The sequence below is a fragment of the Coregonus lavaretus genome, assembly GCF_964263955.1.
Source record: "Coregonus lavaretus genome assembly, chromosome: 3".
Classification (NCBI taxonomy): Eukaryota; Metazoa; Chordata; class Actinopteri; order Salmoniformes; family Salmonidae; genus Coregonus; species Coregonus lavaretus.
The window spans coordinates 58,549,874-58,567,704 of record NC_139990.1 but is presented as its reverse complement, the minus strand read 5'-3'; the positions used below and the strand labels follow the sequence as shown (position 1 = coordinate 58,567,704).

Below are 17,831 nucleotides of genomic sequence, written 5' to 3'. Positions count from 1 at the left end.
AACACAAAATAACTGTCAATCTCCCTTGGCCTGGGACTCCATGCAAGATCTCACCTCGTGGAGTTGCAATGATCATGAGAACGGTGAGGAATCAGCCCAGAACTACACGGGAGGATCTTGTCAATGATCTCAAGGCAGCTGGACCATAGTCACCAAGAAAACAATTGGTAACACACTACACCGTGAAGGACTGAAATCCTGCAGCACCCGCAAGGTCCCCCTGCTCAAGAAAGCACATATACAGGCCTGTCTGAAGTTTGCCAATGAACATCTGAATGATTCAGAGGAGAACTGGGTGAAAGTGTTGTGGTCAGATGAGACCAAAATGGAGCACTTTGGCATCAACTCAACTCGCCGTGTTTGGAGGAGGAGGAATGCTGCCTATGACCCCAAGAACACCATCCCAACCGTCAAACATGGAGGTGGAAACATTATGCTTTGGGGGTGTTTTTCTGCTAAGGGGACAGGACAACTTCACCGCATCAAAGGGACGATGGACGGGGCCATGTACCGTCAAATCTTGGGTGAACCTCCTTCCCTTAGCCAGGGCATTGAAAATGGGTCGTGGATGGGTATTCCAGCATGACAATGACCCAAAACACACGGCCAAGGCAACAAAGGAGTGGCTCAAGAAGAAGCACATTAAGGTCCTGGAGTGGCCTAGCCAGCCTCCAGACCTTAATCCCATAGAAAATCTGTGGAGGGAGCTGAAGGTTCGAGTTGCCAAACGTCAGCTTCGAAACCTTAATGACTTGGAGAAGATCTGCAAAGAGTAGTGGGACAAAATCCCTCCTGAGATGTGTGCAAACCTGGTGGCCAACTACAAGAAACGTCTGACCTCTGTGATTGCCAACAAGGGTTTTGCCACCAAGTGCTAAGTAATGTTTTGCAGAGGGGTCAAATACTTATTTCCCTCATTAAAATGCAAATCAATTTATAACATTTTTGACATGCGTTTTTCTGAATGTTGTTGTTGTTATTCTGTCTCTCACTGTTCAAATAAACCTACCATTAAAATTATAGACTGATCATGTCTTTGTCAGTGGGCAAACGTACAAAATCAGCAGGGGATCAAATACTTTTTTCCCTCACTGTATATGACTTGGAGGATAATCTAAAGCCATAACTAACTGTTTTGTAAACATATCACTAAACGCTAAATGTGTTCATTCTTCTCCACCCTTTACTTCTCCCTCCTCTCCTGTTATTCAAAATGGCCACCCCTCCCTGCAGGAATCCGATGGCGCTCCCAGGCCAGAGGCTTACCATCATCATCATGCTCCGGTGTTCTCAGCACTCCGCCAGGCCCGTGTGGTGTCGTCCACCTCCGAGGAGGAAGAGGCCCTGACAGAGAAGTTTCTCAAAATCAATTGCAAGTACATCACAGACGGCAAGGTATATATAATGTATATTCATATATATTACAGTACTATACAGTGTATATATAGTATATTCTATATATAATATAAGTACAGTATTATACGGTAAGCGCGTGGAGAAGTTCAGAGGATGTTCAGGAATGCTGGCCCTCTGCCAGCCAACATCCACCTCTAGCAGCTCAGATCCATGCTATTGAACAATGAAACCAATATTGATCCATTCAGTCTAAATCAAAGCTTCGCAGCTTTTCCCCCCACATGGAGGTCAGTATTGGAGCTTCCTGTTCATAGTCAATATCCTTCAGTTGCTTTTGGATACTTACAGTACAGCCATTTTGTTTATTTATGCTGGCAAGGTAATACATCTCTTCCACTAAATGGCTGACACATTTCTTTCACTGCAAGCTTTTTCATGCTCAATGTCTAGCTATATTACTCTGTCTAACCCTCTCTTTATCTCTGTCTCTCGGTCTCTCTCTCTGTCTGTCTCTCTCTCTGTCTCTCTCTCTCTCTCTCTCGCTCTCGCTCTCTCTCTCTCTCTCTCTCTCTCTCTCTCTCTCTCTCTCTCTCTCTCTCTCTCTCTCTCTCTCTCTCTCTCTCTCTCTCTCTCTCTCTCTCTCTCTCGCTCTCGCTCTCGCTCTCGCTCTCGCTCTCGCTCTCGCTCTCGCTCTCGCTCTCGCTCTCGCTCTCGCTCTCGCTCTCTGTCTCTCTCTCGCTCTCTCTCCCTCCCCCCTCCCTCTCTCTCCATCCCCCCTCCAGGGTGCGGTGAGCGGGGTGTTGCTGGTGACGCCCAACAACATAATGTTTGACCCCCACAGGATGGACCCTCTGGTGCAGGAGCACGGCTGTGAGGAGTACGGCTACATGTGTCCCCTGGAGGAGGTCATGTCTGCAGCCATCTACAAGGAGATCACTGACAGCAAGATCAGAGAGGCCGTGCCCGCGTAAGAGCCCTGTCGTCTGTCTGACAGTCACACACAGGGGTCGTGTTCATTAGCGCACACTGATTACATCAGCAACCATCCGTTTTGTGCCTACTGAATCACACTACCAGGGATGTATTGGAGAGGAGGAGCGTTTACGGACCTATTACACAAAATGAACGTTGTTTGCATTTGCGTTTACGTTACACATCACTCGTTTACCCACTTTTTTTCTACCACTCCCTCCCTGGTCACACTCAGCATCACAGCCCCCCCGTAATCACTTCATCAGCCCGGCACTGCAGGCGCACACTGATTACATCAGCAACCAACCAACAGATTAATTATATTCCTCCATGCCAACAATAAAAAGGAAATGGCAATTATAGCAAGGTTAATGAACTATGCATTCACCCACCTACGTCTGGATTGCTCACCCATTTGCTTGATGTAATAATATATCCACTTCAGCAGCCAGCTTAGTTTATCTCCATGGCATGCCACCCACATACAGATCTCCTACCGTCTCTGTTTTTATTAGCAATTTAACATGGATTGTTTGCTCAGATCAAGATAATTGTGTTATATTAATACTATGATGAAATCTTACCAATATAGCGTTAGCTATTTGTAGCTGTGGTCTTCTGCGGCTCAGTTTTTAAGAGCGCGGCGCTAGCGATGCCAAGGTCGTAGGTTCACGTCCCGCTGAGATCACGTACACATGCTAATTATGTATGCACTTACTGAACTGTAAGTTGGATGAAAATGTCTGCTAAGAGGCATATATTATTATTATTATTATTGTAACTATAGAGCTATGCTTAGCCCTTCCACTATAGTTCCTGTATGTCTGTGAATGTTCAGTGGTGGATTTGGACTGTGTTAAGTGTTCAGATCTCATGGAGCATCTATTGTGATGTCTAATGGTTATTGGCTGCAGTCCAAGCATGTTATTTTTAACCCCTCATCCCTTGCGCTAGCCACTTTCCCTCTGGGGAATCCCCGTCGATACCAGATGCAGTTTGATTGCCATCTTAAGTGGAGGTCCAATTCACTAACGTTGCCCCCTCGGCCCTCGATTTAGCTTGAGGGAGCGAGTGAACAACTTTGGTCACTTGCGGGGTTGATATGACCCACAATTCAATGCAAACTGTAGTCACATGTCAAACTCTGGTGGCCGAAGTGTCAAATGGAATCAACAAGCCTGAATTTTCGGCATTTCAGAAAGACTATAAAACTAGCTAGCCAGCTATGGGTAACTGTAGCTAGCTACCTGACAGGAGTGCTAGCTAGATACATTAGCATACTAGGTACATTAATAGCTTTAGGTTGGTTGTTTTTAAGCTCAAGATTTTCACCAAGGACATTGCCTCTCCGATCATCACTCTCCCTCGCTTGGGCAAGGGACATTTAAGATGTAAAACGCCATTCAAGGGCAGAGGGTTTAGGGCCGAGAGCTGTCTTCTTTGAGTTTGAAACGCAGCCATTGTCTCTGTGTATGAGGACAGCTGTTTTCTCAAATGTGATGCAAGCAGACTCTGTCTTAAAGAGCACACAATAACAAAGGCCTGCCTGTGTGCCAACCAGTGTTTTGTTATCATACACACAGCTGGAGCTAGGAGCAAACTATTTTAGTCCCACAACAGGTCTTTGGAGAACCTGTGGAGTCTAGTGTGCTGTTACAATATGTAGAGGAATCCTGTTAGTTGGCTGGCTGGCTGCACAGTGTTTCTGTTACACTGTGTCCCTGTTAATTTACTGTACAAAACCTCTTCATATTATTATGCAGAGCAGTTCACTTACAGATCTCATTCATAGATTCATATTGAGAGGATTACTTGTTTCACCTGGTCTCTCCACACTATACTGTAATAAACAAAAGAAAACTGTGCCATTCTGCTGCATTCAAATTCAGACCTCTCTAACTTGTATTTTCTTCTTTACTGATTTCTTCCCTATCCAGACACCTGGAGCCTTTGACATCAGAGCGCGGGCCCTCCACCTCCTCTCAGCCGGACCCGGAGCAGCGTCTGAGAGTCCCGGGCAACAACAGCGGCAGCGCGGCCCCCCGCAGCACAGAGGGCTCCTTCTCCGAGGATGTCTTCCCCGAGTCAGAGCTGTCCCCCATCCGGGAGGAGGCTGCGTCCTCCGAAGACCTCCAGCTGGACAAGTCCTCCTCAGCCACAGCCTCCACAGAATCCATCCAAACTGTCACCCAGGTGGAGGCCACCATCCCCCCAGGTGCCCCAAGCAGCGCCCGCAGGTCAGTTTGCCAGCCACCAACGGAGGGCCAGGAGAAACAACCCACCACAGCAGAGGACAATCCAGACAGCCACACGGCCCAGAGCCAGTCTCCCATGGGCTCCAAGCAGCACAGTGTGGATGTGGAGAAGGCAGCACCAAGCACACCCACCACCAGCCAGGGACCAGACCAGGGACCCTCCTCACGTCCTGCCTCCCAGAGCTCTACCACCGGGCCTGGGGAGCCCTCTGGCCAGGAGGGGGGTCCGGGAGACAGGCCCAAGCTGAGCAGAGAGGGGTCCCGGGACTCCGAGACGGACGTGGAGGAACTGAGGAAGATGTGGAAGAGTCACACTATGCAACAAGCCACAGAGCAAATGGAGAATGTAACACAAAATGAGGAGGGACAGGACTCTGCAGAAGGTAGTGAGACAACGTGTCTTTGTTGTATTATGAAAATATGAAATACATAGCCTTAGACTATGCACTTCCATTGTTTTTCAGTAGGTGCGAAAATATGTTCAGCTTCCATTTCGACCCTACTTGAGTTCTCAACATGAAGGCAAATCTATAGACAGTTATTGCAGATTATTACAAATCCTCACTGCCAGGTATGCCGTTGCCATTTGCCGTCTCTGCAACTATCATCATAATGCAACTATTCTAATGAAGCTCCCAGTTCTATCACAGTAAAGTTGGCTCTGGCTGCTTCCGTACACCTCGGCTGCTGGGTGCTCCTGATAACCTCCCTGTCACAGCTTTGTGCCTCCCCAGTTGTAATTGGAATAAGAAAGGGAGAGGGAACTGTGTGGTGTGCTGTTATCACCTAGAGGAATGAGCAGAGGCATTATACACCGCTTTGATCTAGCTCTGCTGTTAGCCGGTCTGCTGCCACATGCACTCAACTCCAAAACAGGCTAAAACCTAAAAATCAAACACAAAGAGACAACACAAATACCCACACGTAACTGAGGGGAAACACAATATCGTTTAGACCGCCTGCATTAAAAACCCTCAGAGACACGTGCAGCATTTAAAGTGACTTAACTATTTACATTTTATAGCTGCCTTCTCTTTTTGGTTTGATGTCTTTTTCAGTAAACATAGCATATTTCTTACCCTAGAACATAGACTAACGTTACCATGGTAGTGTGCAGGCTCAAACTACTACTGTGTTCTGGTCCTCTGTAGCTCAATTGGTAGAGCATGGCGCTTGTAACGCCAGGGTAGTGGGTTCCATCCCCGGGACCACCCATACGTAAACATTTATGCACACATGACTATAAGTCGCTTTGGATAAAAGCGTCTGCTAAATGGCATATTATATTATATTATATTATGCCTGCTATAGGTACAGTATGTTATTCTTCCACTGTTCTACAGTTCTATGTGAGCTCTAGTGCCTCACTTAGTTGTGTTCAGACCTGGGTTCTAATCATATTTGTTTTCTTTCAAACACTTTTGCTGCATCTGATTGTTTGCCTGGCGCATTGGAACCAATGGAATAGTCCCAAAAGTGCAAATCCCGCCCATCTGGCACTCCAGGCAGGCTCAATCAAACTCAAAGTATTTTTGAAAGAAAACAAATACTGGTTGAACCCAGTCTGGTTGTGTTCCCATCATTTATATCACTCTAATTCTCACCCCACAGAGAGTTCCTAGAATGTCTGCTCTAATTCGCTGGGATCACAGCTGTGTTCTGCTTTACTCCACACCACATTACCATGGCAGACGCTAGCCAAGGCCCCACTTCAAAACAAGCTGAATTACACACGCAATTACTGTTTTTTCAAATAGAATTTCTCCCACTGAGCTATAAAACATAGCTCAGTGGGAGAAATTCTATTTGAAAACACAGTAATTGTGTGTGTATTTCAGCTTGTTTTGAAGTAGATTAACCATTTATCTGCCTCTGTTTGTGACTATGGGTCCCAGTCTGTGTTGTCACAAAGTGTCTCTTTTCTTTGTAGAACTCCTACTGATTTGACCTTCTAATGGTCGTTAATAAAAGCAGGCATATGTTTTGGTGTCATGATCTGTTATGAGCTATGTTTATTTGGGTCATCTTCCTATTATTCTGGCACAAAATGACTGTCTGTTGAGATACCTGGTAAACAGGGGAGGAGATCTAGGTCACATAAAGACCCTGTTGTCAAATAGATCTGAAATGTTTTCTTATTTACAGATGGATTAGGTCCAGTTCTATATTGGTGGTGGTGAGGGACTACTAGATAATAAGAGTATATGTTTTAAACCAGGAGTAGGCCTACATTCGGTCAATCACTAAAGTGAAACATATTCTGGAAGATTGAAATCAGATTGGTATCAGCTTTGACCCTGTAACTATTAAGATGGATAAGATAATAATTAATCATCATGTGATTATTTCCTGTTTGTCGTGTGGCCCTACAGTGTCCACAGAGCGGCAGAGGCACCGGTCCCACAAGTTCCTGTGTCTGCGGGTGGGCCAGCCCATGAAGAAGACTTTTGTGTCCAACGCCAGCGCCTCCATGCAGCAGTACGCCCAGAGAGACAGGAAACACGAGTACTGGTTCGCTGTGCCGCAGGAGAGGTGAGTGTGTGTGTGTGTGTGTGTGTGCACCACACTGCAGCGCCAAGGTTTGCAGAATCACTGTAGTGCAGCCCCAATGTCTGCCAAGCGCCAAGCCCATCTCACTATGCTGCCACCAGACCAGACCAGACAGCTAGATTATTTATTTATTCACCCACTCTGCAGACACACACACTCTCACACACACATACAGTGGGGAGAACAAGTATTTGATACACTGCCGATTTTTCAGGTTTTCCTACTTACAAAGCATGTAGAGGTCTGTAATTTTTGTCATAGGTACACTTCAACTGTGAGAGACAAAAATCCAGAAAATCACATTGTATGATTTTTAAGTAATTAATTTGCATTTTATTGCATGACATAAGTATTTGATACATCAGAAAAGCAGAACTTAATATTTGGTACAGAAACCTTTGTTTGCAATTACAGAGATCATACGTTTCCTGTAGGTCTTGACCAGGTTTGCACACACTGCAGCAGGGATTTTGGCCCACTCCTCCATACAGACCTTCTCCAGATCCTTCAGGTTTCGGGGCTGTCGCTGGGCAATACGGACTTTCAGCTCCCTCCAAAGATTTTCTATTGGGTTCAGGTCTGGAGACTGGCTAGGCCACTCCAGGACCTTGAGATGCTTCTTACGGAGCCACTCCTTAGTTGCCCTGGCTGTGTGTTTCAGGTCATTGTCATGCTGAAAGACCCAGCCACGTTTCATCTTCAATGCTCTTACTGAGGGAAGGAGGTTGTTGGCCAAGATCTCGCGATACATGGCCCCATCCATCCTCCCCTCAATACGGTGCAGTCGTCCTGTCCACTTTGCAGAAAAGCATCCCCAAAGAATGATGTTTCCACCTCCATGCTTCACGGTTGGGATGGTGTTCTTGGGGTTGTACTCATCCTTCTTCTTCCTCCAAACACGGCGAGTGGAGTTTAGACCAAAAAGCTCTATTTTTGTCTCATCAGACCACATGACCTTCTCCCATTCCTCCTCTGGATCATCCAGATGGTCATTGGCAAACTTCGGACGGGCCTGGACATGCGCTGGCTTGAGCAGGGGGACCTTGCGTGCGCTGCAGGATTTTAATCCATGATGGCATAGTGTGTTACTAATGGTTTTCTTTGAGACTGTGGTCCCAGCTCTCTTCAGGTCATTGACCAGGTCCTGCCATGTAGTTCTGGGCTGATCCCTCACCTTCCTCATGATCATTGATGCCCCACGAGGTGAGATCTTGCATGGAGCCCCAGACCAAGGGTGATTGACCGTCATCTTGAACTTCTTCAATTTTCTAATAATTGCGCCAACAGTTGTTGCCTTCTCACCAAGCTGCTTGCCTATTGTCCTGTAGCCCATCCCAGCCTTGTGCAGGTCTACAATTTTATCCCTGATGTCCTTACACAGCTCTCTGGTCTTGGCCATTGTGGAGAGGTTGGAGTCTGTTTGATTGAGTGTGTGGACAGGTGTCTTTTATACAGGTAACGAGTTCAAACAGGTGCAGTTAATACAGGTAATGAGTGGAGAACAGGAGGGCTTCTTAAAGAAAAACTAACAGGTCTGTGAGAGCCGGAATTCTTACTGGTTGGTAGGTGATCAAATACTTATGTCATGCAATAAAATGCAAATTAATTACTTAAAAATCATACAATGTGATTTTCTGGATTTTTGAAAACCTGCAAAATCGGCAGTGTATCAAATACTTGTTCTCCCCACTGTACATAAATTATTTTTCACAGAGGGAACTCAACTAACCACTTCTTTCCCTGTGTGAAAAGTGGACCAGGTTGTGAAAAGCAGTCCAGTTATATAGATTTTGTGCAGTATTTCAGTGTGCTTTGGATGACATTTCTGCCCACAATTTCGACTCCTCTGGGATGTTGGCCAGCAATGTCAGCAGTATTCATAATGAGTGTATCATTTACAGTGGGGGAAAAAAGTTATCCCACTTAAAAAGATGAGAGAGGCCTGTAATTTTCATCATAGGTACACGTCAACTATGACAGACAAAATGAGAAAAAAAAATCCAGAAAATCACATTGTAGGATTTTTAATGAATTTATTTGCAAATTATGGTGGAAAATAAGTATTTGGTCAATAACAAAAGTTTCTCAATACTTTGTTATATACCCTTTGTTGGCAATGACACAGGTCAAACGTTTTCTGTAAGTCTTCACAAGGTTTTCACACACTGTTGCTGGTATTTTGGCCCATTCCTCCATGCAGATCTCTAGAGCAGTGATGTTTTGGGGCTGTCGCTGGGCAACACAGACTTTCAACTCCCTCCAAAGATTTTCTATGGGGTTGAGATCTGGAGACTGGCTAGGCCACTCCAGGACCTTGAAATGCTTCTTACGAAGCCACTCCTTCGTTGCCCGGGCGGTGTGTTTGGGATCATTGTCATGCTGAAAGACCCAGCCACGTTTCATCTTCAATGCCCTTGCTGATGGAAGGAGGTTTTCACTCAAAATCTCACGATACATGGCCCCATTCATTCTTTCCTTTACACGGATCAGTCGTCCTGGTCCCTTTGCAGAAAAACAGCCCCAAAGCATGATGTTTCCACCCCCATGCTTAACAGTAGGTATGGTGTTCTTTGGATGCAACTCAGCATTCTTTGTCCTCCAAACACGACGAGTTGAGTTTTTACCAAAAAGTTCTATTTTGGTTTCATCTGACCATATGACATTCTCCCAATCCTCTTCTGGATCATCCAAATGCACTCTAGCAAACTTCAGACGGGCCTGGACATGTACTGGCTTAAGCAGGGGGACACATCTGGCACTGCAGGATTTGAGTCCCTGGCGGCGTAGTGTGTTACTGATGGCAGGCTTTGTTACTTTGGTCCCAGCTCTCTGCAGGTCATTCACTAGGTCCCCCCGTGTGGTTCTGTGATTTTTGCTCACCGTTCTTGTGATCATTTTGACCCCACGGGGTGAGATCTTGCGTGGAGCCCCAGATCGAGGGAGATTATCAGTGGTCTTGTATGTCTTCCATTTCCTAATAATTGCTCCCACTGTTGATTTCTTCAAACCAAGCTGCTTACCTATTGCAGATTCAGTCTTCCCAGCCTGGTGCAGGTCTACAATTTTGTTTCTGGTGTCGTTTGACAGCTCTTTGGTCTTGGCCATAGTGGAGTTTGGAGTGTGACTGTTTGAGGTTGTGGACAGGTGTCTTTTATACTGATAACAAGTTCAAACAGGTGCCATTAATACAGGTAACGAGTGGAGGACAGAGGAGCCTCTTAAAGAAGAAGTTACAGGTCTGTGAGAGCCAGAAATCTTGCTTGTTTGTAGGTGACCAAATACTTATTTTCCACCATAATTTGCAAATAAATTCATTAAAAATCCTACAATGTGATTTTCTGGGGAAAAAATGCTCAATTTGTCTGTCATAGTTGACGTGTACCTATGATGAAAATTACAGGCCTCTCTCATCTTTTTAAGTGGGAGAACTTGCACAATTGGTGGCTGACTAAATACTTTTTTCCCCCACTGTAGGCCTTTCAAAGAACACCCAATACAAGGAAATATGTATCTTCATCAAAAGCTGTAAAATATGTTTTTCTAGTGAATTATTCCAAATTGCTTCAACAGTTTAATTCGATTAGTTAATGCTGAAAAGTCACTTAGTTGCAATGAATTTGCCACAACCTTATTATCAGTGTTGGGTCCAAGCACAGTGCTGCCTTTGTCTCCAGTCCTGGACAGAGGGAGGACAGAAAGTTATGAATCTGATCAGATGTTTGACCAGCCATTCTTTGACTATGGAAACTCTGCCCTTCAGCAGTTTTCAGTCCCAGTAGCCAGTAGGCTTGTGTTGACCAGCACAGCACAGCACACAACACACTCCTCTCAGTCGCACATGTTAATCTCATTTGAAGCAGGCAGACAGGCGTGTGTCTTGTCTCTGGTCACAGACACAGTCACACCACCATCACCATGCCATTGTGGGGTGGTTGGAATGTGTTTATCTCAGAATGGCTCCTGTAATGCTGCCCCGTTCCTCTGCTGGCTCTGTTCCCATGGACAGCACAGTGAATTTACACACACACACCCGTGCACAGACGCGCACACTTACACATACTCACATACACGCACGCACACACACACGTGCACACACACACCCACACACACATATGTAAACACACACATACATTACTCACGTACACACTGGCAGACTGACTATGTCTGCTGACTGACCTAGTTGAGTGGCGACCCAGAAGATGTGTGTAAAGTATCCTGACAATGGTGGGAGAGTTCCAGGCAGTGGGGAAAAATACCATATACAGCCTGATACATACAGACACAAGACAGCAGTGGCATAACAGCCTCATGCCATTTAGAGACGGCCATTTTGAGACTAAAGTGTCCACTTTACATGTGAAATTAAAGTGTTGCGAGGGTTAGGATGTCGGTAGGCTATCAGAATATGGCTGAAAGTTGGCAGAAATATATTCATAACAGTATTCATAACCAATAAAACCGCAAGACGGTTGTTGACATAAATTGACATAAACATTCATGGAATTTTTACGTACCGATTATGAATACGGTATGTATGGGTTATGAATGTGTTATGAAGTCCTTATGTAGGTACTGTTCTCTTCAAGTAAAGTGTTACCATCATTTCTGTAATTCTGTGTCTGACTCTCTGTGTTTCTACCTCGCTCCCCTCCCCAGGTCCGAGCACCTGTATGTGTTCTTCGTCCAGTGGAGTCCAGACATGTATGGGGAGGGGGTGAAGGGCATCGGGCACGAGCCAGGGTTCATGGTGGTCAAGAAGCCTTCAGGGTCCGAGACTGGGGAAGACGAACCCCTCACGGATATCAACAACAAAGAGTGGGAGGTAAGGACTAGAGAACTGAGGTGTTCAACACTACATTCTACACTGTTGTTTCTTACATGGCTGGATTGTGCTGTACAGTAGTATGTGTAGTAGTTACATTACACGGAGTGTACAAAACATTAGGAACACCCTCCTAATAATGAGTTGCAGCCCCTTTTGCCCTCAGAACAGCTTCAATTCGTCAGGGCATGGACTTTACAAGGTGTTGAAAGCGTTGCACAGGGATGCTGGCCCATGTTGACTCCAATGCTTCCCACAGTTGTGTCAAATTGGCTAGATGTCCTTTGGGTGGTGGACCATTCTTGATACACAGGGGAAACTGTTCAGCGTGAAAAACCCAGCAACGTTGCAGTTCTTGACACACTCAAACTGGTGCGCCTGACACCTACTACCATACCCCGTTCAAAGGCGCTTAAATCTTTTGTCTTGCGCGTTCACCCTCTGAATGGCACACATGTACAATCCGTGTCTCAATTGTCTCATGGCTTTAAAATCCTTCTTTAACCTGTCTCCTCTCATTCGTCTACACTGATTGAAGTGACATCAGTAAGGGATCATAGCTTTCACCTGGATTCACCCGGTCAGTCTATGTCATGAAAAGACCAGGTGTTCCTAATGTTTTGTACACTCAGTGTATATTTACTTACTCATCCAGCCTGTGTTGTAGTCCATATGCGTTCTATTTGTTATATGCTTTCATTCAGTCAAGTGATTTATTTTGTAGTGATATGACTGTGTGTAGTGTTAAATGGAATGCATTTGCATTGTTATTCAGCCGTCATTATTGTTCTGTGCTTCTTAAGGATATTTGTGTGTTCAAATTATTGCACAGTCACTTATGATTACATTGTTTTGATAAATCTGTCCAAGTGTTTGCTTGATGTGTTACAGTTATGGTTATTGTGTAATTTGTGTGAATAATATTTCCTTTGGTCGGAAATGCGCAATTTTCACTCAGATTACAACAACCACAATGTTTTGCATGATCGTGTAATCATTTTGTTACAAGTCAGTTGTCCACGTTATTAATGCAGTGTATATTGCATGCATCAATATCTCTGTTGTCGTCGGTCATCACAAACTGTAGTTTTGCTGGATGACCGGACTGACTGACAGACTGACTGTGGTGTTCCGCAGTTGTAGACAGATGGATGAAAAGCTGGTTTGTTTAAGGCCGGGAAGGCACATAGTGAATTCTTTCAAATATCTGGGCATTCTTGTGACCATAATATACATAGTTGTGTTCAGTTCTCTCATTCTCTGCTCTATCCTTAATAGTGGCTTTATGGGATTTTAATTTACCCTCAAATGTGGAAGTAGGGTTTTGGGATTTAAGAAGCAAGATTTTGAAAGAACAAATTAAGGACTGTTAATGCATTAATCTGGTGTGAATGTAGAGGAATGGGAAAACGCCCAGTGTGTGGACATGGCTGCACGTGCTTGAGGCATAATGGAGAGAGGATACATTATTTGCATACAGAAATGGATATGCAAGCTGTGGCTGGGATTAACATTTTAATGTAAATGAATGATGTAGGAAACAAAGTGGGATTTGTTTGGGCCTGGTCCTGAAGAGGCTACATGATCGAGTGATTTGAATAAGTAATTAGTTGCCTCACTTTTACGTTGACCCTTTCAGAGGTAAACATGAATTTTAAACAACACTTCGATTATTTGTCTGTAATTACTGTAATGCTGTTAGCCTTTTCTCGAACTTTATTTGGTCATTGATCATTAGGTCTACTGTGCTTTATGTGTATTCATGCAATATGGCAAATATGACAAGTCAAGCTACTTCAAGGATTAACGTTTGTGTGCCCAAACTACTCAAAGGTGATCCACAAAGCGTTTTATTGTTACAGTGACGTTAGTCGAGAAGTGCATTTGATCTCCCTACAGTACCTCATGAAACATTACAAAAAGTGTACTGGTATTATATCTTTAAATTGCTCTAGTGAAGAATGCAAGTAGGAAGTGCCTTCTGCCTTTGAGCAAATAAGGAGCTGGCTTTGCTCATGTCCTGCATTCCCATTGGCTCTTGAGAGTGTCAAACAAACATCAGAAGACCCATATGAAATGTTTCTATTTTAGTTAGCTAGATTCCCAGCCTGTCCGGTGTTTGGTTCAACCTCGACTTGTGGAGATTGGAATTACTTCAAGAATCTGGAATGTGACTGTCGAGCTCAACCTCACCCCGAAAGAAAGAAATGTTCTCTAGAAGGGTGAAGGAAGAAACGCCGCTGACCCCTAAGTACACTTATGTATGTATCCATAACAGTCCGTGTTTTAGCTACGCGTGTTTTGTTGTTGTTAGCCTGTGAGCTACATAGCTGGATGGTTAGCTTGCTAGCAAAATGGAAATGGCTTGCCCAGTGACTGACTGAAATCAAAATAGCCACTGACATATTTGATGAGTCTAAATAGACAGCGCTTGATGTTGTTGTCGCTACTTCGTTCTTTTTATCACTCCTTTCTTTGCGTTCTCGTTTTGGAAAGTTTTGAGGTTCGAACTTCAGTTTTTTTTGTGAACATCGTGCAACATTGTATCTAACGTTAGTAACTAATAACATCGTAGCTAACTTGCAACATTGTATCAATGCACTGTGTATAGCTTACAGTTCTACAATTTCCATTGCATTGACAGTGATTGGCTTCTCTGTAATGGTGAGAAATTATATCCATAACGTTAGTTGGGTAGGCTAATGTTTTGGAAAGAATGACCTTCATGTAAGTTGTTATTTGGGAGGAAGGGAAGTAGAGAATCGCGTGCTTGTTGGAGTCTGGTCCCAGATCTTTGTACTCTTGCAAAATCCATTGCTCATTGTCAAACACAAACAGACTGGCACTCAGCGATGGTCGTTGGCCAGCCTTAAACCTTCCTCCTAAACACAGAAGATGGGGACTGCAGCAAACTGCCCTGACTTGGCTTTTCTCAATAGACTGCACTTTAGTGCCAGCTAAAGCTAAAGTTAGGCTCCAAATAAATATTTTATGAATGCTGTAGTTTACCCTTTTCTTTGCATTATTGAGAACTGTAATGTGACAACTTGTTTGGGAGAAGGTTATTTACTCCACCAGTAGTAAGGTAACTAAAGAGGTGTTTCAAGGTAACTTATTTCTGCTTGACCCAAGTTTGCTCAATCCAACTTGACTCAATTAACTTTTACCTAGTTTATGGCAGCAATTAATTTAGAGCCTAATTCTATAGTACAGTGGTTCCCAACCTGGGGTCCGCGCCTCCCTCGCCAGAGTTCACAGGGGGGGTGTGTGATCTCATTTGCTTTGAGGTCAAACATGCATAAAATGTTCCACTATAATTTAATTGTCAAATTAATACATTTTAAAATGTTATTAAAGATCATATGCTTGCAATGCCAAGGCCAATCTAAAAAAAAAAAATAATGTCAGAGAAACATAAAAGCGGTAATTCCCCGAAAGAAAGTGTGCACGTCAATGACCTGCGCTCAATCAGTTTCAGCTAGCAGCTCGTTTTTCCTGCAGTCAGAGCATCACTATTTTATGAATAAAGCAACATGTCTAAGAAACGTAAAAGTGCTGATGACTCATCGTCAAAAAATAAAGTAAGGCTATATCTTGAGTTATCTTAACTTCGGATTTATTGAAGGACAGGACAGGACTCTGCCAGAATGTGTCATTTGTGGCGAGAAGCTAGCTAATGACAGCATGAAGCCAAGCAAAATGCAATGATACCAGGAAACAAAACACCAGGAGACTATTGGTGAAGGTCAGGATTTTTTTGAGAGGAAGAAGCAGTTGGCACTATCAAAAAGATCCACAGACATCAGAAAAGCATTTGAAAGAGCAGGCAGTGATTTACACAGAGCCACAGAGGCATCATTTCAGTGTTGGCTATTAATTGCCAAGGCTAAAAAGCCGGACAATATTGGAGAGCAGCTAATCAAACCCGCCTGCCTGAAAATTGTAGAGAGGCTGCGGCCCACAAGTGGTAGAGAAAGTGAGAACCGTCCCACTCTCTGACAACACTGTCAAAGACAGAATTGATCAAATGGCTGAAGATTGTCAAAACCAGCTGAACGAGAAGCTTCAGGTTCCCTTTGCCATTCAGTTGGATGAAGCAACAACAGTGTCAGACGAATCCGTGCTCATCGTTTATGTGCAATATATTGACGGTGATGACTTGAAACAAGACATATGTCTACCAATCTAGCCACAACAACAACAGGCCAAGATATTTTTTATAGCTATGGACTCATATCTCTCGTCCAACAATCTGCCCTACGAGAATATTGTTGCATGCTGCACTGATGGGGCTGCAGCGTTGATGGGCAAAAACAAGGGATTTAACAGCCGATTGAAGGAAAAAGCCCCAGGGTGCGCAATTTTCCACTGCATGCTACATCGCCAAGCATTGGGCAGTAAAAAACGTACGGAAGACCTTAGTAACACCCTGGCAACTGTTGTAATTTTCATTAAGGCTCGCCCTACTAACGAGACAGTTTGCCCAGTTGTGTGAGGATGAAGCGCATCAAACACTGCTGTTACACACAGAGGTACGCTGGTGGTCACGTGGACAAGTGCTTGTGCATTTTATGGAACTGCAGGAAAAATTAAGGAATTCTTGCAAGATCACAATCGACCACTGCGAACAGCTGACTGAAGCGTTTTGGATCAAAACGGCAAACCTAGCAGATACATTCACTCTTTACAATGAGACAAACAAGCGGATGCAGGGTCCTGAATGAAACGTCATGCAGTGCAAAGACGCTCTCAACGCTTTTGTGCGGAAACTGGAGTACAGAGTTGGAAAAATGTCAAAAGGGGAGCTACAACAATTTCCACTGCTGATGAAACAGTCTGGTGGCACTGTGTCTGTGTCTTTACGCACTGAGTTTACCCGGCACATGAACATGCTTCGGGAGGAAATTAAATCCTGTTTTGCCGATGTTGACGAATACTTATCAAAGGAATCGTGGGTGATGGACCCTTACATTTGCAGTCTCGAGGACGTGTAATACCTCGGCTGTGAAGATGAGCCTGCTGACCTTCAAGCCGATTCTGTGTCAAATAAATATTTCCACGAGAGCGGATACAAAAAGTTTTGGATTGTCAAAGGATACGCCGTTGCACCCAGACTGGCCAAACACGCAGCTACAAGGGTTATTCTACCATTCAGCACTACGTACCTGTACCTGTCTGAAACGGCCTTCAGCGCGCTTGTAACAATAAATTCAAAAGCCTGTAACAGGCTCGATGTCCACCAGGACTTCAGGCTGGCTGTCACTAGCATCACACCTGACATCCCATCCCTGGTCAGCGGTATGCAGGCCCAAGGTGGCCATTGATTGTAACTTGCTGTTTGTTATTGTTACTTATTGTTATTTTTATAACACATACATTATAGCTGTGTCAAAACCAGTGTTCACATGATGTACATGTGTGTATGCAACAAACTGCCCGGTTTCAGTTAATTGGTCTGAGGGAGATCTAAGACAGAGCTATATAGGTGCTGTTAATCACTTATTACGCTGATAATGAATCATTATTATTATTTTGGTAACAATGTGTGTGTATAGGCCTACAGTTAATTATAAACAAAGATAACCAGGGCAAACCAAAGAGAAAAGGAAAGGGGGGGGGGCTCAGCTTTTCTTAGATACAAGTAGGGGGGGCTCCAAGGAAAAAGGTTGGGAACCACTGCTATAGTAGATTCAGACAATTTCATAATTGTTCTAGTTTTAGACATGCAGTATCGTAACATATTTATGGATAGGCTACATTTGCAGGTGTACACAGCTCCGGTCCTTGAGGGCCACCCAACCACAGCACTGCTCATGTCCATCCTTATAGAGACAGATTAAGTAGGCCTACTGTACTGTATCTGGAGTTGTGCACCC

General features: G+C 44.3%; 1 protein-coding gene across 6 annotated transcripts in view; it reads left to right on the top strand.

Moving 5' to 3' along the window:
* Nucleotides 1–17,831, top strand: part of LOC311126928 (oxidation resistance protein 1-like) — an 84,004-nt gene that overhangs the window by 59,744 nt on the left and 6,429 nt on the right. For all 6 annotated transcript variants that reach the window (XM_084158640.1, XM_084158639.1, XM_084158638.1 and 3 more), the window contains 5 exons: nt 1,234–1,395; nt 2,139–2,323; nt 4,266–4,966; nt 6,956–7,115; nt 11,790–11,955. In XM_084158640.1, coding sequence (XP_084014766.1) covers nt 1,234–1,395; nt 2,139–2,323; nt 4,266–4,966; nt 6,956–7,115; nt 11,790–11,955 — 1,374 coding nt within the window. The remainder of the gene's footprint in view (nt 1–1,233; nt 1,396–2,138; nt 2,324–4,265; nt 4,967–6,955; nt 7,116–11,789; nt 11,956–17,831) is intronic.